Source organism: Rhinichthys klamathensis, unplaced genomic scaffold, assembly GCF_029890125.1.
Source record: "Rhinichthys klamathensis goyatoka isolate OS25496 unplaced genomic scaffold, OSU_Roscu_1.1 h1tg000053l_1, whole genome shotgun sequence".
Classification (NCBI taxonomy): domain Eukaryota; kingdom Metazoa; phylum Chordata; class Actinopteri; order Cypriniformes; family Leuciscidae; genus Rhinichthys; species Rhinichthys klamathensis.
This window is the reverse complement of record NW_026606598.1, coordinates 265,453-288,898: the sequence shown is the minus strand read 5'-3', so window position 1 is coordinate 288,898 and position 23,446 is coordinate 265,453. Positions and strand designations below refer to the sequence as shown.

General features: G+C 37.7%; 1 protein-coding gene across 8 annotated transcripts in view; it reads right to left on the bottom strand.

Annotated features, from left to right (window-relative positions):
* slc4a11 (solute carrier family 4 member 11) overlaps positions 1-23,446 on the bottom strand; it is a 73,496-nt gene that overhangs the window by 33,271 nt on the left and 16,779 nt on the right. For 6 of the 8 annotated variants that reach the window (XM_056248012.1, XM_056248009.1, XM_056248011.1 and 3 more), the window contains exons 2-4: positions 15,332-15,382; positions 13,431-13,553; positions 2,152-2,195 (exon numbers count right to left, since the gene is read on the bottom strand). In XM_056248012.1, coding sequence (XP_056103987.1) covers positions 2,152-2,195; positions 13,431-13,553; positions 15,332-15,382 — 218 coding nt within the window. The remainder of the gene's footprint in view (positions 1-2,151; positions 2,196-13,430; positions 13,554-15,331; positions 15,383-23,446) is intronic. The other 2 variants (XM_056248016.1, XM_056248015.1) reach the window with 1 other exon arrangement.

The following is a 23,446-nucleotide window of genomic DNA, read 5'->3' as shown; positions in this document are numbered from 1 at the left end:
GGTGATCTAATTTAACTATTTGTGACTTGTGTTTTGAATATTTGTTCCCCTGCACTTTAGGCATTTTGCACACATTTGTTCTGCTTCTTGTGACTTGATTCTGACTTATTTCGTTTTGTATTTTTATTTATTATAAATGTATATTGTGTTCTTAATTTTTGATTATTTTTCAGTGCATCGATGTTACGCTGTAGGCTTACTTAGAGCATGCTACAGGCAATTCAGCCGATTTAATTTGATTTGCATGTGAAATGCAAATCCTATCTGCAGTGTGGCCTTTCTGCAGTTATTTATGTTATTTCTTAGTTTTATTGATCCAAAATGTTTTAATACATTTTCTTCTATATCTTTGTGTGATGTTCTGTAGATCGCGGCTTTAAAATGTTAAAGCCCCGCCCCCTCCCCAACACCACACACATGATTCGACTATTAGTCGACTATAGGCAGGACTTGACGAATCTGATTCGACTATGAAAATCCTTAGTCGGGGACACCCCTACAAATTTCTTATATTCACATATTAAACAGGGTTCTGAAATTTTTTAAACATTGACTTTTAATCATTTCATAATGCTGGATACCATATTTTATATATATATTATATGTATATACAATAATCATAAGATTATAAGAAAAAATATCACTTTGACTGCATCACTAAAAAATAAATGAATCAAAAGAACGATTCACTCACACATTGGACATCACTATGGCTTGTGACTAAGTATTACTCTACACAAAAGTAATTTCTAGCAGCTGTTCTATTTTACAGCTCAACATAATTTGAAACAGTTTATTCATTATAGAAATTTCCATGTTCCTAGAAAAAAGCTAATTAAAAATGTCCTTATAGGTTAAGATCTTAGAAACACTGATTAAAACAATAAGCCATGGCAAACTGCATTGTATTTTATATGTATGAATGGGATATTGTACATATAATGGGGTTCAAAAAGTCTGAGAAATACTTATATTTTGGATTCTTGTCTAATTTATATTATTAATTACAAATTAAATTGTCAGCATAACAGTTTGTGTAAATAGTTAAAAAAGAGTAAACTAATATGAATTTTAGAATGCCGTAGTATTAAGTAAAACCTAATGATCGTGTTATCCAGAATTATCTTTTTTTTTTGTTTCAAATTAATTTCATAAGCTCTGTTAAAAAAATACTAAAACGTTCTTATTCGAATGCTTAAATGAACACACACAAAAAAAAGAAGATTTTAAAAGTGGTCTCAGACTCCTGGGCCCCACTGTAAGTAGACATCAAAATAGAATTCAATTAATGTGCAGTCACAGGTGTGCATGTCACTTCAGACAGGGACTATGCATTTAATAAAATATGTTTGGCATGTGGATGTAATGAGAAGTGTTGGGGGTAACGCATTACAAGTAATGGGAGTTATGTAATCAGGTTACTTTTTTCAAGCAATTAGTAAAGTAACATATTACTTTTAATTTTACAACAAAATATCTGGTGCTTTTTTTCAAATAAGTAATGAAAGATACTTTGTTTTCCCATTTATTGACTTAATAAATAAGTTTACTCATGCATTTGCTCATTTCAGTTGCACAAATCAAATTCATTATTTCTTAAAATTAATAAAAACAGTGAATGCAAACTCAGAAAATTATGCAAACCTACAATAATTTAATATGTTAAATTACACAAATATACTTTAATGTATTTAATCTCAATTTATTAAGCAATGTCTTTGCTGCTGACCATACTGATAAGCAAAAATGACTTTTGTGTTTAATTTTTTATTGGTGAAATAAGAGTTGAACCTTCTTTTCCTATGTTTCTGCAATCCAGAATGGCAGCACAGCTGAAATGTTTGTTTGAGCTGCACCCTCAACTGTACAGGCGTGAATTTGCATTTCCTTTAGCCTGAGGCTTATTCATTTCACTTCTGGTGTGAAACACCCTTTATATTTACCATAAATAAAACTTTTTTGTAATTAAAAACCAAACAATCAAGCCCAGCCCAGATAAGATAAACTAATGCAAAAGTAACATAACACATTACTTTCCATAAAAAGTAACTAAGTAATGCAGTTAGTTACTTTTTTAGGGAGTAACACAATATTGTAATGCATTACTTTTAAAAGAAACTTTCCCCAACAGTGGTAATGAAAAAGTCTCACCCTTCGAGAAGTGTTAAGCAGCACACAGCCATGGACATCAGATTCTGTAGGAAAGAGAGAATGGGAAAGCCTAAGGGGAGAATGCTGTGTGCCAAAACAACAACCATCATAAAGCAGCTTTTAAGAACAACTGGTTTCAGAGAAAACACTCTAATAGCATAAAAGTGTTTTTAAAAAAACAGCAACAGTGAACATAAAATCCATCTGCATCAGAGAGCCCCTATTGTGATCTCCTCAATATAACCCAACATCACAAATATTGGCTATGAAATGAGTTCAGTTCCTGAATACAAAACAAAATATCACTCCCACAACACTTTTTATTAGTAACCACCAAATACATCACAGCATACTCCATGGATCACGAGTATCATCCAAACTTTGAAGGGGCAGGATAAACTCGTGTACACGCATGTGTTCCCGTGTCCCTGCCTGTCCTTTATTTGCTTAACTCATGTTTCGTATTGTCCTCAGGTTTGCAGGTTCAGCTTGCAACCCTCACATGATGGCTGCATGCTAAGTCTTCCTCCATATAGAGATTATATAAAGCAGACAGCCTTTATCAAATAGAAATCCCCCAGTTATGTGCGTGTGGACTGCAAGAAGTCCTGCCTCTGGAAAGAGATATTCAGGGCAGGCAGGATTACCACGACCCACGGCTGACTCCTCCACTGCCTTAGCTCCAAGATTAAAAAGCCCCTCGGATGGGTTTGGGATTAAAAGGGGAAATTTGAGAATAAAAGCACCACTTTAAAAGGACAACTTTGGGTTTTAATAAGAGGTAAGTCTATGTGTTAAACTAATAAGGTTATATAACCTCTCTGAAAACCTTTTAATGGCTTACAGTCACTATGTGAAACAGGTTCTTTTATTCTCTCCTCTTCAATCCTTCTGTCCTTCTATCACTTTTCCAGTTGTCAGATGTGTATGTTCTGTTTGTTCAGATGTTTACGAGTACGCAATATACTGTACATTTAACAATTATGTGAGGTGTAGCGAATGGCCTTAATCAAATGCCCTAGTCCCCAGAAAACATTCCCTCTCCCCTGCTGTCAGCGGCCCTAAAACCAGTTCACTTCAAAGGCCGTTATCACCTCTGCTCCCCTGAACGATCTCGGCAAGAGATGTGTGTCTGCAACCCTCAAAGACAGCACAGGAGACCAGACGGCACTAGCCTTTTGGTCAGGCTATAGAGATAAACTTCCAATACACAAGGACACTTACTCAATTCATACACACAAACTTTTCCCAAATGTTTATAGTATTTCTCCTGGGTTATATGCATGCTCCTATGTTTTATTAGTTATGACTAGTTATGATTCTTTAGTTATGTTAGAGTAACTTCCAATGTTCATATCCAAAGATGATGTACTGTATGTATCACTGCTTTAATGTCTTCGAATCCCCTCTTTCTTGGTATCAAAAGAATCCTCTTTTGATTTTATAATCAATATTGTACAATATGTTATGATAAATTGCATCAGGATATTTGTTACCATACTTTTGTGTAAAGACTGCACAAATTCTCCATGCCACCACGAACTTGCAAATGGAGATAAGATGAACAAAGACTTTCTCCAGATTGGTCACCTCACCAGATGGGTGTGAACGGATAGGATCCTTAAAAGTATCTGATTAGGTCAGATCTTTGCTCAACCTCTTTGAGACACCATCCTCCTTCTTCCGGCAACTTCATCTTCAAGTTAACTCCTTTGGATTCAACGTGGACCACCCCAAGAACCCAAACGAACGCTTCAGCGCACTCCTGAATCATCAAGAATCTCAAGAATATCCTGCATCTGGACTTGTTCAGCAACCAAAGTCAATGCAAGTACCCGTGTGCAGCCTTGCGTTTCTAAGTTATTGTGCCCCTTTAAGGTGACCCTGATTCTCTGATGTTTCTCGTAGGTTGTGGTTAACTGATTGTAATCTTGCCTTTTTTTTTTCTTGCTCTTTTCTTCTCTCTCTCTTTCTTCACTTTTCTTTGCTTTCTTGATTCTGTATACAATCTTTGCTTAGTTTAGTTGTGTGTAGCCTACAGTAGTTTCGTTTATTAAACCATTATATTCACACGTTATTGTCTCTGTGTTTGCAACTCACAAAAATATCAAAGTCACTTAAACATATTGATCTAGCTACCTATGCTATTACCCTGCTAGTACTTGATTTACTTTAGCTGGAAAAGGTTATTCTTTCTTGGCCAGGAAGATACTATATTTCCTAGAATTAATCATTGATTATGCTTTCTGTTCATTGGATGAACTGATTAAATAATTGTACTATTAATTCTGCTACAGTCAATTCTAAAACATTTAAATATTTATAATTAATTATAATTCGTTAAAATTAATTATATATATAAACATATATTTTAAACTGTAATTCGGTACAGAGGTCATCTCATGTTGAACTGAAACGCACCGCAATATCTGAGCACCCAATTAAAGCTCAGTGAGTTGCTGGGTATAAAACTCAAAACCACTGTATTAACATGAGATAAAAGGCAGTATTAATTGAGCTCAGACTACAAACCCTAATCCAAAGAGAATTCAGCAATTTAGACAGTTCTCAAAACCACATCCAATCAAAATAGCATCAATGATTTGCCGGAGGCTGTTAATAGTCGGACATATGCTCACCCCCGTGGTCTTCTGAAATGAGGAGGCAAAGCCCCTCTCTGTGTTTACTTTAGTCTGATATAAATTCATGTTTCATTGGTTAGGACACGGTGTTATGCTCACCAAGGCTGCATTTATTTGATCAAAATAAAACAGTCATATTTAAAATATTATTATAATTTAAATTTAAAATAACTTTTCTATTTATGTATAATTTAAAATGTTATTTATTCCTGTGATGACAAAGCTGAATTTTCAGCATCATTACTCCAGTCTTCAGTGTCATATGATCAGTGTTGGGTATAGTTACTTTGGAAAGTAGTTCATTAGGTTACAACTTTACCATCAATTAAAAGTAATCAGTTACGTTACAGCGTTATCTATTCACAAAAGTAACGCGTTAGAGTACTCATGCGTTACCAAAAATTAAAAGCCGTTTGCAGCGCCTCACACATGCTGCAGCTTAATTGACAGACACGGCCCTCTTTAAATGCACCTAGAAGTCGTGACTCCTGGCAATGAATAACGTCAGTCATCCGACTAAATTAACACTGCGGGATATCAATAACAGGAAATTCCACAATACCAGAGTGCTAGATTGGTGTTTGGATGTTTTTTTAAATTTGAGGTAGAATTTTTGGCGGTCGACAGAAGCTTTTCACCAACGCAGAGTGTGCATTTTACCGTTCTTTTCCTTTTCGTTGACAAATTGAAAATAATGTGCATAGGCCATACTGCAAACGCTGTCCTCTCTGCCATCTTGCCGGGAGTTCGAAAAACACACACACACACACACACACACAGGGGGGATCAGGGCACAGACGTATCACAGCCATTGACTTTATGATTACAGCGCTCCTGCTCCGCTGATACACCCGCAGGTGGCACAGTAGACCTAGGCATGCATGGCATAGCAGGCACGGCGCCAGGATTCCAGGTTTGGATGAGCCAGACCAATTGTGGGTGGGCCTTAAATTAAAAACGTTATCCAATCACTGTTTAACCTAATAAAAATTACTGACTAATATATCTGTACGTAGGCTAGATTTTAATAGCTTGATGCTCTTTAAATATTTTGTTGCATTGTTACAAAGTTTCGGTGCATATGGAGTCAGGACGGACCTATCTGCGATCGCTCTCCTTGGTCCTGACCAAAGAAGAGCGCTTTGGAATCTCCATTACGCATCATACCTGGGCTGCGTTTCCCGATAAAAGAAAAAGCGGTGTTCTTTATAAAAGAAGCACTTCAGAAATAGTTGGAATCGCATTTATTAGGACTCATGGTATAGGCAGAGGCGCTGGCGCCCTCCTAGCAACGGCGCTGGTCGCGCTACCAGCGATAGTCGTAGGCTACTATAGCGGGTGGCAGAGACGAAGATGTGCTAGGTGATGTGGATCTCAGCTTTCCTTCATCTCCTGGTTGCAGCGATGACTCAGAGACTGTACGTGCGCGTTTAAGGTACCTAAACAACGACTGTTGCAACATTGTCCTTTACTGGAAATTATTTTCACACTTTCACAAGCTAATGATAAGCGCTGACGCTGCAATATTTCTGGAGACATGGAGTGGGTAAAACATTTTTTGACCACTTGAGTTTTTTTTTTGTAGAAAGACTTTTTTTTGAAAAAAGATTTTCGTTTCGTATAAATTGTATCTTAATTTTGATAAAAGTTTTATCAACCAATTGCCCGTATTTAATAAATAAGAAGCAATATATAGCAGACAATGTAATAAGGCGCCGGCACGATCACTTGCATTGCACGACAACTGGAGCATGTTTCCGCCACAGAGTAAAAAATAAAAAATGTAATTGCGATTTTTTAATCTCACAATTCTGACGTTTTATCTCAGAATTACATGATAAAGTGGCAATTGCAGGTTAGCTATAAAGTCAGAATTGCGTGATATAGGCCTAAAGTCGCAACTGTATGTTATTAAGTCAAAATTGCGTGATATAAAGTGCGAGAAATATAGCTTGAAATTCTGACTTTTTTTTCCACAGAATTGCATGTTTATATCTCGCCATTCTGACTTTATAATACGCAATTGAGAGATATAAAGGCAGAATTGCATGATATAAAGTTGCAATTGCGTGTTACAAAGTCAGAATTGAATTGTGAGATATAAACTATTCTGGGTTAAAAATAAATAAATAAATAAAAGCAATTGCGACTTTATTTCACGCAATTCTGACTTTATAACACGCAATCGCGGCTTTATTTCACGCAATTCTGAGTAATAAAGTCAGAATTGTGAGATGTAAACTCGCAATAGTGAGATAAAAAGTCGCAATTATCTTTTAAAATGTTTTATTCTATGGCGGAAACAAGCTTATACTATAGCCTATAGCCTGTCCTATTTAAGTAGCCTATTTAAATTAATATAAAGATTAGATTTGCCCACTAATGGCTTAAATGAACAACTAGGGGGAAAAAATAGTCGGAGGCCTTATTCCACATATCTTGGAAGTTCGAGCCAGCAGGCCATTCTGGGTTGAGCGCGCGACCCTGCGGAATGAGTGAGCAGAGCGGAATATTCAGAAATGCGCTCTCTGCTCACATGCTCTGATCGGAACAAACCCGAACACTGTCTGCTGAACTTGCGCAGAAACATCAAAATAGACATAACCAGCTTTTTAAAATTGTTTTTAAAACTAAACATTTAGACTATTTTAGCACAAATTATGTGCTTATTGGCGATTTTTTTTATAATTATTGACAAAACATTTGTGAAGAAAAGTTTTGGGTGGGCCTGTTGAAAAGTGGGTGGGCCTAGGCCCGTCAGGCCCACCCATAACGCCGTGCCTGAGGCATACTACTGTCGGACCAAAAACAGGCTGCAGTCGGGATTTTCCTTTCCTTAAAATAACGGATTACTTTTTTTTTTTAAATAACGAAGTTACTGATTACTTAACGCACAAAACTAACGCGTTAAGTTACACATATCACGAAAAAGGTAATTAGAGTACTCTAACGCGTTACTTTATAACGCGTTACCCACAACACTGCATATGATCCTTCAGAAATCATTCTAATATGCTGATTTGGTGGTCAAGAAACTTATTTTTTATCAACTGTTTTTATCAAAGCAGGTTTGTTTGTTGATTTTTTATTTTATTTTTTATTTTAACAAATCCTCAATAAGCACAAAGAATGTGGAGAAAGTTGTGGGCATGGTGATGAATTTTAATTTTACCGAGCTGTGTAGTCACTAAAAACTTACTTACAGATAATTTCTTGTTTCAAGTAGTTGTCATGGCAGGGTGGATGATTATTCTGACATTAGTTCATCCATTTCCATAGCCTGACTTCGTCATACTCATATTCTAGTCAGAATGTGAGTCTGATACTGCTCCATAGGGCTTTGATTATGAGGCGTGTCTTAATCGAACCAGGAAAACAAACAAACTCTGCACTCAATTGGATAGACCTACAACCAATCAGAGCAACGCAGTAAGTGACGTATTTTGACGTACTCATATCAACAGAACTGAACTGCACTGCACGCACTCTGGAAAAAGTATTTAAAAGAAAAATTAGTGTTAACGACTTTTGCCGGTGTTGCAAAAAGAATTTAAGGATTTGCAGAGTACTTGCAAACTCGAAAAACATTTTTGAACGAAATAGAAAATGTGAATGTATATACGAACAAGTTCTCCGTTTAGGATTAGATCTCGACAGTAAAGCCAACAAATCTACTCGCATTTGTCTGACCTGTCTCAATTTTATAACAGGGTTGGAGCACGACTTGACTGATTTTAATAAATGGAGAGACGACGAAAGACACCAGGCTGAAGAAGCATGTTCATTTGAGTCTTCAGAGAAAGGAGACCGGGAGCCAAAATGATGTTTTAATGATGATTTAAATACAAATTGATGAGTAATTCTTGTACTTGTACTTTGTCTTGTTTATTTGTTCTGTCTTGCGTGGTGTTTTGGACATGAGTCTGGCAAAAAAAAACTGAATTGAGTAACATCATCTAATTATTTATATTTTAAAAATAAACCGCTCATAAGGGGTACAGTGATTACCAGTATGGGTATGGTGTGCGAGTACAGTATAACAAAGCGTCACCATTGTTTGATGTAGAGATGGCTTTGACATGAGTTGCATCGCCCTGATGCCCATTTCGGTAGCTTCTTTTACTTGGTCCTCCATGAGTGCGACCAAATGAGAAACCACAACGACAACAGGCTTTTCATTGCATCCCATATTCTTAGCGACCATCGGAGCCAGCTGATAAATTAAACTTTTTCCGAATCCTGAAGGAAGGACGGCAAACACATCTTGACGATCGACAAATGCCTTTATTGCAGTTTTCTTTTCGTATTTAAAAAATAATGCCCTGTCGATTTCTTTTACAACAGACGCGATAGCGGAATCTATACATCTCAATTCTCCAGCTGCTGTCATCTTTGAGGGAAACCAGTTCAACCCAAGCGCTCTTTGATAACGTGAGGATTACGTAACTGCAGATCATCTGTCCATCATCGGATAAAGCTCGCCCTGGCAATTTGATTGGCCCGAACATTTTTTGACGGATCATATCATAATTACTCCTCAATGGATCGAGTCCAGACCGAACTTCCCGACCAAAAAATGTTGTGGGCGGGGTTCGGGCTGGCATCCAGGCTACCATTTCCACCCATTCCGGCAAAAAGATTTTGTGAAAAAATAGAAGTGCTGCTAAGAAGGATGTATTTCACTGTTCTCCCATCACATTTACGGTATGCTATACAGGGTTTCTAATCCTGGACTAATCCTTATTAAAGCTACAAAAGTTCTTCAGTCAAGAGCAGTTAGTGATTTTCTTGGTTTCCTTTGTTCTTTGATTAACTTTACTGACAGACAGAATTAGTGGCTACTGTCCCTTTAAGACGAGCCACTGTTGACAGAGACGGGGATCTCACACGCGCCTCATTCTCTCACAACTCTTCACGTTTATTTAAGACTTTATTTAACTCAAGACTGCTCTTATGTTATGAGGATACTCGACAAAACAGACATTTTGGCATAATTGTGTGTGTTACTGTTTGTTCAAGCCAAGTTCAGGTTCAAAGTATTTGCATGAATAAGAGCGGGGTCATATAATGTAAAGCTTGCCAAAGGATGACAAAAATGAACGGATGCTGCATTAATTGCGTTAAATATCCACTTCTAATGGAATTTGCACCCTCCCATTTTATCTGGTCTAGTTTTATTCCTATCCACCGCTGTACAAAATGCCCGCGTCACCTCCGCATCACGGCAATTTTGCTCCGGCCGGAAGCAATTACCAAACTTGTTCCGCGTGTTTATCACACTACGTACATATTTTGTGACAGCAAATAAAAATGATCAATTATGAAGGCTATATTCAAATAAATTGATAGTATAACATTTTCTTCAAAACTATATCTAAATTTTTAATGCCTGTAGGATTAAAATTTTATGCTTTTTAATGCTATTTAAGGCCTTAATTTTCGCAAAATCCATTTAATGACTTTTAATGCCCTGTGGAAACCCTGGCTATAAGACTTCAACAATAACGCAACAGGCTCAAGGGAGGCCAAAGAGATGACACCTCCTTCTAAAACTCTATTGATTGGTGTGGGACCTTGTTACTTTAGGAAAACCAATGGTTTGGACATAATTTGAATTCATATTAGGTAATATTTGTTTTATTTTTGTAGTGTGTTATTATTTCACCTCTGCCTCACCCCCAGCAATCAAGCAGCATTAAAAACCCAGCAGTTTGCTAAATAACGTGCCTGGGTGTTTGGTCCAGCCAATTGCTGAAATCAGGGGAATTATAACTTAAAACGAAATGTTTGGAGGCCATGGTTTAAAAATATTCAAACACACACGCACACACACACACACACACACACACACACACACACACACACACACACACACACACACACACACACACACACACACACAAACACACACATACATCTTAGCAAGCTTTTAGCAGTGTCAGAGGAGTGGAATTTGGTTTTAATCTAGACAAGTGCTGACGGCTTGTGCTCTGAGGATGACAGAACATCAGACCGGATGAGACAACGTGTGAACAAACCCCACCCATCCTAATGTGAGCCCACCAAATGCACAGCAGGAGTCACTTACGCAGAAAAGAGAATTTAAAACAGAACTAACTGTATTTGAGTAAACAGAGAGAGAACATCCTTGTCTGATTCTGGGTCACCTGTCTACTGATATCACTGAAACAGTGCTCACTTTCAACAGCAGCAGCCCGTTAGGACAAATAGCAACCCTAACAATAGATTTGTTACATCATCCATAGGAAATTATAAAGTTTAATGTTTTCTGTTTCCAAAACAGTAAATTAATCAAAAATCTTTAATGGCTATATTGTTACATATTTTTCTACTTTAAGTCCAATTATAATGTTAGTTGAGCTTTCTTGCACCAAAAACAGTTCTAGTTTTACATGGCTATTTTCCAGCCTCTTTCTGGTGCTTATTAAACAGTATATTTTTGCTACTGCACCTATAAATCTTCTAATATGTAAATGATTTGTGATCAGCTAACCAGAGTTGTACACTTTTGTTGTTCATTAGGAAAGGTGAAGTTGAATAGGAGGTGATATTTGGGTAAAACATGGGTAAAATGATGTTTACATTTTATGCTATATTTATATACATATATAAATTTCAACAATCAACCTTCGAGCATATGATTAATTGGTGCTTAAAGGGTTAATTTGCCCAAAAATTTTCTGTCAGAAAAATGTTAAAATTCTGTCAGTAATTAATCACCCTCATGTTGTTCCAAGCCCATAAGACTTTCGTTCATCTTCGGAACACAAATTACAACATGAGGGTGAGTAATTAAGGGCAGAATTTTTGGGTGACCTAATCCTTTAAGTACTTTAAAGTTTGTGTAAACACACCTTTTTCAGATGCAGCTCACATTCAATGTATGGGTTTCAGACAAGACTACTTTTATCTGAGGATGTTAGCTAAATGTGTATTTCACAGACACATTTTGTGATTTTAATCCTTTCTGTGTGTTTTTTCTCTCTCACACTGCTGTAAAAATTACCCAGCAAATTGCCTACTGTTTTTTTTTTTTTTTTTTGCTAATTCAGTCCACTGAGAATTGTAATCCCATGTCTTTGACAGTGGTATAAAATTTCTCCTCATTTATTTTGACCTTTGTTAAATACTGTAAATCAGGGGTGCCCAATCCTGTTCCAGGAGATCTATACCTTCATGCAAAGTTCAGCTCCAACCCTGATCAAACACAACTGAATCAGCTAATTAAGTTCTTCAGAAGCACTTGTGTTGGGTCAGGGTTTGATCTGAACTCTGCAGGTATAGGTAGATCTCCAGGAACAGGATTGGGCACCCCTGATGTAAATACATTTTTAGTTGTGCTGCCTGGTGAACCTTCATTATGGATTTAGACAAATGTATTGGCAACTTTCTGGATAAAATGTCAGTTGGTGGTTCCAGTACTGCTGGCATCCCACCTGATTTAAAATAAGACTTAAAGGGGTGGTATAATGCCCTTTTCACAAGATGTAAAATAAGTCTTTGATGTCCCCAGAGTGTGTATGTGAAGTTTTAGCTCAAAATACCCCACAGATATTTTTATATAGCATGTTAAAATTGCCACTTTTTGAGGGTGAGCAAAAACGCACTGTTTTTGTGTCTGTCCCTTTAAATGCAAATGAGCTGCTGCTCCCAGCACAGGGGGCGGAGCTACAACAGTTTGTGTCCTTGTACCTCACACAGACATGCACTGAAAATGTCAATGTTTATGTTCAAACCGGAGTCAGACAATAATGGAGAGACTCAAGAAGAAGTGACAACATGTAGAATGCAACAGGACATTTCTGAATGGTTAGTTGATGAATTTATGTACTTTGTGTAGTATCTTCAAGTCATTGATTAGCATATTCTGTTATGATAATCTATAAATCGCGTTACCGGGGAGGGGTTTATGTAAATTTTAGGGTTAGTGATGTCACTTACCGGGGAGGAATGTCGTGTAGTCCCTACCAGCCGTTTGTTGTAGTCCTTAAAAAACGATTTCTTTAAAAGCAAATATCTTTGTTTGCTTTGAACTTTGAGCATTGTAACGTTGCAGATGTTGTTTATGTTTAAACAGCAACATTACACACTAACTAAATAAAAAAAGTGAAATCATAATCAACCACCCCTTTAAATCAATAAACAGAAACATTTATATACAAAAAACAAAAACAAAACAGAAAACAGAAAAAAAAAAATCACAAAGATACATCGAAATTATGATTTTAAAAAAATTTCAATTTTTCCTTGCAGACTTGAAATTATGTTTCTCAGGGTTTTCATAGCAATTATTTGGGTTGCATATGAGTAAATTAAAATGGATCTTTTTTCCAATTGTCACCTTTGATTACATTTTCCTGCACAGCCTGAAGACAGAAAGAGAAGACTTGTGTGGTTTTGAGTGACAACAGGTGACCTGTCACCGCGTGTGTGTGTGTGTGTGTGTGGGGGGGGGGGGGGCGGGGGGGTGCCTCGACATAATCACAGCACACCTGAGACTGTTGCCGTGACGACAGCTGACCTGCTAACCTGAGCATCTCCAGAGCTAATCAACAGCTCTGGGTCTAAACTGCCATCCCACCCTGAACTCGCTCACAAACACACAAATTCACTGACCTGTTCCTCCTTGGTGTGTCAGGTTGCCGTAGAGATGAATGTCATCTCCTGATGGGATGGGAGAGTCCTGGCCCTCCTCTCGCTCCTCGCTCCCCTCCTCATGTTCTTCTCTCTCCCTCTGCTCTAAGAGGGAGACACACACACACAACAGCCTCAATCTATATACACTTTTAAACACATATTATATTTTTTTACTCTGACAAACACAGACACACACTCTCTCTCTCTCTCTCTCTCTCTCTCTCTCTCTCTCTCTCTCTCTCTCTCTCTCTCTCTCACACACACACACACATACACACACGCACAGCCTCAATCTATATGTATTTTTTAACACATATGTTTTTATACAGACACACACACACATACACACACACACACACACAACATCCTCAGTCTATATACAGATTGACATCACATATGTAATTGTAAAATACTGTCAAATGTATGCATTTTGAAAGTAAAACCTGAATTACTCTATAATTTACTGTGAAAAACAGTAAAAAGACATCCCCAAAATCACATATTATTATATTTTATACAAATAATTTGTTTGTTTTTTACATTTTTGTTAAAATGATAAACTCTGATTCATCATGTGGATTTCTATTTTATTATGGTAGTTATTGGTACAATTTAAGGTAAAAAGTAGAATTTGGTACTTGAAGTAGCTTGGTATATTAACATTATATCACTTAATGAAATATACGGGTATAAGTTGTTTAACATACATACTTGAATATTGTCACTGTATGTTTATGGTGAATTTCTGACAACCAAAGCAACCTTTTTTTTTTCTTCTGTAAATTTTACAGGATAACAGTGTAGCACAGCATACTATATTCTATATTGTAATATATTATTCATATTTAATATGCTGTACTGTACATTTAATTAATTCGTTTACATCTGAATTGATATTTCAGCACCAATAAGACAGTTACAATGCAAAAACAACAAGGCTTCAATAATCCATTAATTTCTCTCTTTTTTCTGTTATACAGAGTGTTCTTAGGGTTTAATACCCCACAGATGTGACAGTGTAGCCAGAGTGTGGCTGAAGCTGTGATTTATCCACACATGGCAGCTCGTTATTGTTCTCGGTTCTCTGGCTGAATGTGGCATGTGAGTGGCTATCGGTTCCATATCTTTCTCTTCATCTATTCATTTATTCACTAATCCTTCCCTCTATTATTCTCTATGTAAAGCTGAAGAGGAGAGGGGGCTGTTAATCCATGTGTGCTCATTGACTCTACCGCCTTGGACCTACGGTGAGCGGGCGAGAGGATATTCCTCTCCCCGACGACGGCGCTCCCCTTTTTTCCCTTTTCTCGCTCGCTCTTTCAAGCTCAAAGCACCGTGGTTGATCATATTCATAAGTGTTTGATTCGCTGCAAGCCTATTCATGAACAAATTAACTAATTTATTGAAAATACCCCCCATACTTTGTTATAATTACATAGGCTACGTATAAACAAGAGCCCCTTGAATTGAACTAAGAGAGAGAGATGACATAAATAGTGATTTCGGAAATGGCATAATAAGAAAATACTTGAGGTATCTGAACATGCCACAAGCTTTACTTGCACTAACAAATTTTATGCATTTTATTTTACTGACAACATTATCCAGCCACAAGACACTTTTTTTTTGCTGGGATTTTGCTTTAATGCAGCAGAACAGGATGTAGAAAACTTGTCTCTCTTTGACGCTGATGAGAAATACAGAAATGTTACAATTTGAATATTCCTGCAAGTCAGAAATGAGGGCATGATTTAAATATTGTAGAAAGGAGTGTCCTTCTGCCTGTGTTTTACTCCCAACTCTACCTTCACACCTCTCCTCCCGGCCAAGTGCTGAACAAACAAGCACACATGAACAAACTCCTACAAACATCTACTCACCCATCTCTTGATAGAAGTACCCATTCTTAGCCATTCCTGAGGAGGGAGCCTCTGAAAGAGAAATTAAAACCAAGATTAACAAAATACTAATAAATAATAAATAGATACAAACCTGAGTGTGTTAAAATAACACAATGTGAGAAAATGTTTCTTACAGTATATGAGAACAAAGAAGATAAAATGGTTTTATCTACCACCGATTTTTCAGTACTGAGACAAAACAAGCTACAAAAATAAAAGGTTATCTTTCCAGGAATTATTATGGTTTAATCTGTTTAACATGTTCAGGTGCAGTGTCTGGCTTCTATTTTCTCGCAAAATGTGTTTTTTCCTATAAATGTCAACACTGACAGTTACAAAATAATGTGTGAAATAGTTATTAAAAATATTGATCAATCTAGCATTCAGTTTAAGAAAATAAATTAATTTAGACAACAGGATGGTTTCAAACTGATTTTCAGATCCATCTATTAAATTGTCACCACACCACAATAGTTTTTGTTTCAGCTTAACCATAGGAAAATTATTAATTTTTAGTTGACATATCTTGGCTGTGACCTGTGAAAATATAAAAAACATTTTTAACTCACTATAAAACTTGCCTGTGCGACTTTTTGAACTCATAGAAGGTTAAATATTGACATTTCAGGATGAAGACTTAGATTTTGCAAGATATTTAAAAAAGGTTTCATATTGGTCAGTGTTGACAAAAACTTTTAAAAGAGGAATATTTAGGAGAGAAAAAAACTTCTCTCTAGTAGTCTAGTAGTCATGTTTCATTAAAACATGCAAATGTATACCTCTGTTGTTATTAAATTGAATATTTGATGTACTGTATTCAAGTTACGGTCAGAGGACAATGATTTGTATTCAAATCATTCAAGTGATAATCTATGATTTATTTCAATGATGAAACATTGATAATCTCAAAACTAATGGCAGGCAAATTTGTCCCATGTTTTGTCTTGTCTAGAATCAGCATATGACACACTAGTTGTGCCCTTAAGATGGTCACTAAACAGGCACATATCTGCAAAACACAATTATACTGATACACATATACACAAAAACTCACGTATTCACAGCAACAAGCTCACACTTAGGCATAAACACATGCACATGGATCCAGCACACATACTCCCACACCTGTGGCCTACATTCATTTGCTGCAGTTTAAGGGGATATTTATGAGGTGAAGTCAGCCGTGACTGAGGTTTCTCTTTCCCCACTTTCTGACTCCCTTAATTGTCAGGTACCTCTTTCCAGCCAAACACCCTCTCTAAAGAGAGTATGCATGTAGGGTTGGCATATACCACAGCACTCACATTTTGGAGCATGAAAATAAAACACACACACCAAAACAACTTGCACATATCTCGTCCTGTGGTACAGAGAATAGACTACATCAGACATGCACAAGTGACAGCACAAAAACACGAGCTGCTGTGCTGATATATTCAGCAGGATGTAAAAAAGCAGAATGTGTCAGTGCAGGAAACAGACTGTCTGAATATAAAGCTGAATATAAAACTCCTATCAGCTGGCCAGTCCAACATAAGAGGCCTCTATACCTTACAACCCTCGTTCTGTACCTTAAATGTGCACTTATTTAAAATCAATTTCACAATTTCAAAACATTTCCTAAAGACTGGATTTATATATAACAAAGACATATCTAAGCTAACATTCTGATGCTCATTAAAATTTTGATTCCTCTTATCGATTCCTTTGTGTGCATTTTAAAATGACTTAAAACCATTCAAGCACAAGAAGACCCACGCGCTGTTTTCTGTGCAGCACACACATCCAAAACTTGTGCACAAAGAAAGCCGCCTCTCATACTGTATAGTGTGGGATACTGAGTTATCTTCCACGTCTTTTTGCACTTGAACGGACAAATACATGCTAAAATATGTCAAAATATCCTCCTAAACACAGTCGGCTATGTCTTAAATGAACATAAACAGTTGACAAAGAAAAAAAGCATGTGTAACAAATAGTAAAATTACTAGAATTTATTGCAAGTCATGCATTTTAACTATTTACAAATAATAATAATAATAATGGTGATAGCGGCACTCCGATTTGTGTATGGGTTTGGTGGTGCAGCGCGACACTCGGATTTCTCGTTGAGCGGTCTGGGCTCTGCTCTAGTGCCCTGGGCACGTGCCCCCAGTAGTCCCGTGAGATAATCCGTCCCTGTTCTTGTCTCATCACGTTCAATAACAAATAGTAATTAGGTAGTAGTAATAGTATATAGGCTATTTTCAATTCAAAATGGACAAAAAAAAGTTGAATACTTTTCATGATTGTTAAAATGGAACCACCACGCTTGAAGTCCACCTTCTTTGCTTTGATTGGGTGTCTCAGTCATTTCGACATTGACAAGAGCTGTTAGACTGCAGAAGCAGATCATCCTAAAAACTTTACTTATCTTTTTTGTCATCCAAATAACACAGACAGCAGAGTGTAATAGAGTACAATTTGGCCTTTTCTGATTATGTGATTCTAAAGGGGGTGTTATGACCCTATAGTGGTTATGACCCAATATTAACAGAATTTTACATGCGTGAACAGGATCTGACGGTAATGACGGTAATCTATTTAAAGGTCATTTTAGACTAATTCCATCATTTTTTGATGCTGAATGCTGATGTATGATTTTTTATGTGTAGCAATACAAATAAAAGATGTTTAAAAAGCAGACGTTGTAAATATAGTTCAACAATTAAATTTGTGATTTAACAGTTTTGAACAAGTGTGAAAGTGATTAGTGTCTCTCGATTTGTAGAGTTTATCCTACAAAACAAATATCATATCTAATTTTTACAACCTGGAGTTTTCAGGAGATTTCTACTGAAAACCTGTTAAAAGACATAATTTAAAATTTTCATCAGTTGAACAATCAAAACACAGGGACAAACCTATCCTTCAGAGTCTCATAGCAGTTTACATCAAATAAGATTTAGAGTCTACTCTGACTGATATCTATGATTACAGTAAAAGCCCCAAGGTCACCGTATAAGGTCACCCTTGCATTCCAACTCATACAATGCTATTACAAGATGCTTGCAGCCCACCCAGGTCTAATCAACAACATGCACTATAGCATTTGCATAAATTACTTCTTGAGCCAGCAAACCCATAATTCTTTAAATGTCCCCCCGTCGTAAAATAATTTAGGAAGCAGAGTGTAAGCTGGTGAGGCAGACGGAAAAACAACTCTCTCCCTCCCCTGCCATTCAAAGTCTGTGACGACACACCAGCCGATTGGTATTCTGTGCATGTTCCCATCAAAACCGTCCCTAGAGACAAAACACCTTCAGCCCAGCCATGCCTACAGGCCCTCCGGAGGGGACGTAGTCACTGCTATTTACCCCACTCTGACCTTTCACTTGGTACTTTGTCTCTGCTGCCTCCAGCTATGGGTACTATGTGACCAACCTTTACCAACCTCTGGCTCAACGTCTGATCTGAAGATATTTCTCTAATGCCACATTACTGCATGCTTATTTTCACCGGATGCCGCTCACGGACCGCCTGTTGATGTGCAAAGGAAGTGAGCAGGACTGATAGAGGAAGTGTAGCTGCAGCACTTTCAGCCTTAAATCACTCAGGGCCAGGGATGGGCATGACTTTAAGCATCACACTTCCTCTTTAGGGGTTACTGTAGGCCTGCTACACTGGCTAGAGCCAGAGCAGACTAGGGATGTCCCAATCAAGTTTTTTGTGCCCCCGATCCGATAAGAAATTGAATATTGAATATCTGCTGATACCGAGTCCTGATCCGATACCGATACTTGTATTTTCTTAGAGCTAGACGCACACTTTAAGTACATTAAAGTTATTAAAATCAATCCAATGTATACAGGGATGTACAGAGTTTCTCAGGGGTATCTATCACTAATCAGAAATTCCAATATAACAATTTTCTACAATAATATATATATTGTAAAAAGAATGAGAGAAAAGGAGGGACAAAGAGACTAAACAAAAGCTTTTTTGGAATAAATCTAATCTTAAAATCCTGCAAATCACATTAATACAAGGAAACAAGGACAATTGATAACTCAAATTCAAAAAACAGAAAATACCTGGTGCAGACTGAGTAGCAAACAAACTCCTAATATCTGATCATCATTACTAACACAGGAAGTGCAGTATTGGCAAACAGGAAGCAAGAGCTGGCAGAACAGGTCTTTATTGTGTGTGCGTGTGTTTGAATATTTGAATGTCAGTGTAGTTTTACTCTCAAGCACACAGATCATCATTGTTTGCATGTGTATTTAATACCATGACTAGATTCAGCTCAACTACAGAGATGAGCTGATGTGTGAGTCACAGACTGAGGCTTAGTAACCAGTCAGTCCTTTCCCTTTACACACACACAAACACACACAGGCAATTTCAGGCTCTCTGCGCCAGCGAGCAGTGAGAGGGGTGTCTCTTTAAAGCGTGGTGGTCTGGTTGTTAAGAAATACTCTTGTATGTGGTTAGTGTGCAACAAAACCACAAACAGCCTGTGCATCTATTCGGTTTCATACTCAAGATAAAGAGCATAAAAGATCAAATATGCATCAGTATCGCTCTCTCTGTCTCCTTTTCCTTCTCTCGTTGCTTTCATTTTTGTATTTTTTTTTTCAGACTAGACCAGACACGCTAGAAAAATACAGTCAGGATAGAACAACTCTCTCTGGCGAATAATGCAAATTTGTAGATAAAAGTACAAGAAGATGAAACAACAGTGCAAGAGTGAGTGTGTTATGGATGAGGTGGCTGTGTAGTTTGTCTGGTGTGAAAGCAGGAGTGTATAGTAAAGTTGTCCTCTCTTTCTCACACTCACACACACACACACACAGTTAAAAGAGCTCATCACAGAGGTGCTAGGTCACACAAGACAGCAACCTTAATGTGATATTCCTTTTTGTAATTGAACCTCATAATAAGTGCATCGGAAGTTATGCAGCCGTGATGCATCCAGATCTTCAGGACTGATAACAGCAGTTAATGCAAGTTTACATTTTGTACTCAGCCTCATGTCATTTCAAACCAGTATGACTTTCTTTCTTCCATGGAATTAAAAATAAATAGGGACAGAGGCTGTCAGGCACCAAAAGTTATATAAGTATCATCAAAAGTCCTCTGTTCTGGACTCATCTTGACAAGCCATCTTTGGATGTATCATTGTGCACAGTGTTAACTGTAATTTTTAATCGGGTCACACTTTATATTTGATGTTTTTTACTACTCTATACTGATGTCAAAAAATCAGTAACACTTTTTACAGTGTCCTTATTACGCAAAGTTGCAAGCAACTATGTGTATGACGTTGTAAAGAGCGATTTCATTGTGCAGCGTTTACCTCAATAAGTTGTAGTGATGGGTCATTCAAGAACGATCCGTTCATTGCGTCTGTCACGTGACAAATAATAATAATAACTTGTTACATTTTTATGACGCTTTTCTGGGTACTCAAAGCGCTTTACATGGAAGGGGGAATCTCTTCAACCACCACCAATGTGCAGCATCCACCTGGATGATGCGACGGCAGCCATATTGCACCAGAACGCCCACCACACACCAGCTTACTGGTGGAGAGGAGACAGTGATGAAGCCAATCAGTATATGGGGATGATCAGGAGGCCATGATGGATAGAGGCCAAACGGGCAAATTTGGCCAGGATGCCGGGGTTACACCCCCTACTCTTTTTCGAAGGACATCCTGGGATTTTTAATGACCACAGAGAGTCAGGACCTCGGTTTAACGAAATGATCGAAAGACTCAGAAGGTAAAGTAATTATTTATGTTCCCAGTAAATAATTTTTGACTGCATTATAATGATTTCTTAATTCAGAATATGATCAAGATTGCATAGGTGGATGTGTTCGGGGAATTTGCCTGTTAAAAGTACATTTAAAGCCACTTAAATGAACGAAATTACTCGAAAAAAAGATTTGTTCATTTTGATGAACGAGATCGAACAAGAGAGTCAGTAAAATGATACGAACTTCCCATCACTAGTAAGTTGACCGAGTGAATCTATGAGCTGGCGTGAATGAGTGGAGGTGGGGCTAATTTGCATATTCATAGATCCGCATATACTACTGTAAATGAAGCAAGGGTGTAGTACATTCAAGCTATTTTAAGGCATGAAGACATTTTTTTCAGATAATTTTTTATTTTAATTTTGGTGATCAAAGATGAGTTTTAAGGAATAAAATGATTGACTACAGGGGGACTTTAATTAATATTACTTATTTGTGTAATCGTACTCTAAAAAGGACACCTTAAAATAAAGTGTAATCCAATATATTGTGTTCATCTTGTATTGCAAAATGCTTTTGCTGCTATTGAGGTGGGATATGGTTAAGGTTAGGTACAGGGCAAGTGGTTAGTGGTTTGGTTAAAGGGGTCATATAATGGTACATGCACTTTTACAAGTTGATTGTACTGAAATGTGTGTTGGCAGTGTCTGTACACAACCATCATATAATGATAAAAATCCATCCAGTGGTTTTGTTTTAATCTCCTTAAATGTTTTCCCCTGCCTCAAATCGAGCCGTTCGAGCCTGTGACGTCACAAGCTTGCACGCCCCTCCCACGATTGTTGAATGACAGGAGCGTTTCAACACAGACCCGCCCTCGCTCATGAGGGAGCTGTCAATCATAGTCCGCGCGGACCGGCGCGGTCATTGTTGATATGCTGGAGCACTGTCTATGAGCAGAATGGCGTCTAAGCGATTGTGGTGTTCTGTTCTTGGGTGTAATAACGAACACAGCAGTCATTTTAATGTTCCTAAATCCGAACCGCTGAAGACGCAGTGGCTGAGTTTGTTTTCGAAGGGAATATTCCCCACGAGCAACGTCAATGCTTTCATGTTTGCGCGAATCATTTCTCACACCAGACTGCTTTATAAACGAGGATCAGTATAAAGCTGGATTTGCTAAGAAGCTGCTCATGAAAAAAAGGATCGGTACCAGATATTCGTGTTCCTGCTGAATCTCCAGAAGAACGGAAGTGAGTGTAACGTTTTATTAAACTTTATATTAATATATTAATCTTTGCAAATCGCTAGCTGCACGCTTCACAATGAATGCGTCTAAGGTTTACACTCAGGGTACATTACGGCATGTTTTCTATGTATGACGTTCTCAATATAATTCATAATCCCACGTTTATACTGAACAACGCGTTATGGTTATTGTGTTATTGTGTTACAAACGTGTACGCACAGAACAGAGAGGCGGGGTGAGCAAAGCTCATTATCATTTAAAGTCATATGCACTGAAACGGCGTGCTGAAAACAGAGCTGTTTTTGACCAGGTAAAATAAGTGTTTTCTTACAATACTAATGAGAATTTTGAATTAAAGTATATTACAAACTTTTAATTTAGACCCTAAAGAATCATATTAGCTTGTATAAAAATGGCATTATATGACCCCTTTAAGTTAAAGGGTGGGGTCAACAGTTTCAACATGGCATCATGACTTTGCGTAAACATACATGCCACTTTCAAGTCAAGTGGCGTGTTATCTATACGCATTTTGAGCTATCCGCGTGTATGTCCACGCCGAAACGAACCGTCATCTTTTGCGTGTATGTTTATGCCGTTAAATGTCCGAGTGATTCCGCGTGTGTCACAGTCTTCGTCTGCACCTGTCTGTCTTAGTCATCTTCACTACACTTCCCAGAATCCTCCTCGTCTCCACACCTGTATTCACTCCCTCACTTACCAGCCTGTCCCTCGTTATCATCATCAGTGTCACCTGTTTTCACCTTGTTATGTCTGATTCATGCTTGTATTTCGTTTGCTTCTGTTCAGTCTGTCCTTGTCGGTCGTTGAACATGTTACGTGTTTATGTGAGAGTTACCTTTTGCCTGTCAACCTGCCTGTACCTGTTTGTTGTTTTGGGAGATCTTAGTAAATGTTGGAATTGGAGATTTCTGTCTCAGCCTCTTCTTCATCCTGCACCATAACCCGTGACAGAACGACCGACCAAAACAACATGAACCCCGCAACACTTCTGGGGAATCTCCAGCCGAGTAGACGGCCTCGTCTGATCCTCGTTCCCAGGAAGCCTGCACTTAACGCCAGTTCTGCCGAGCCCGCAC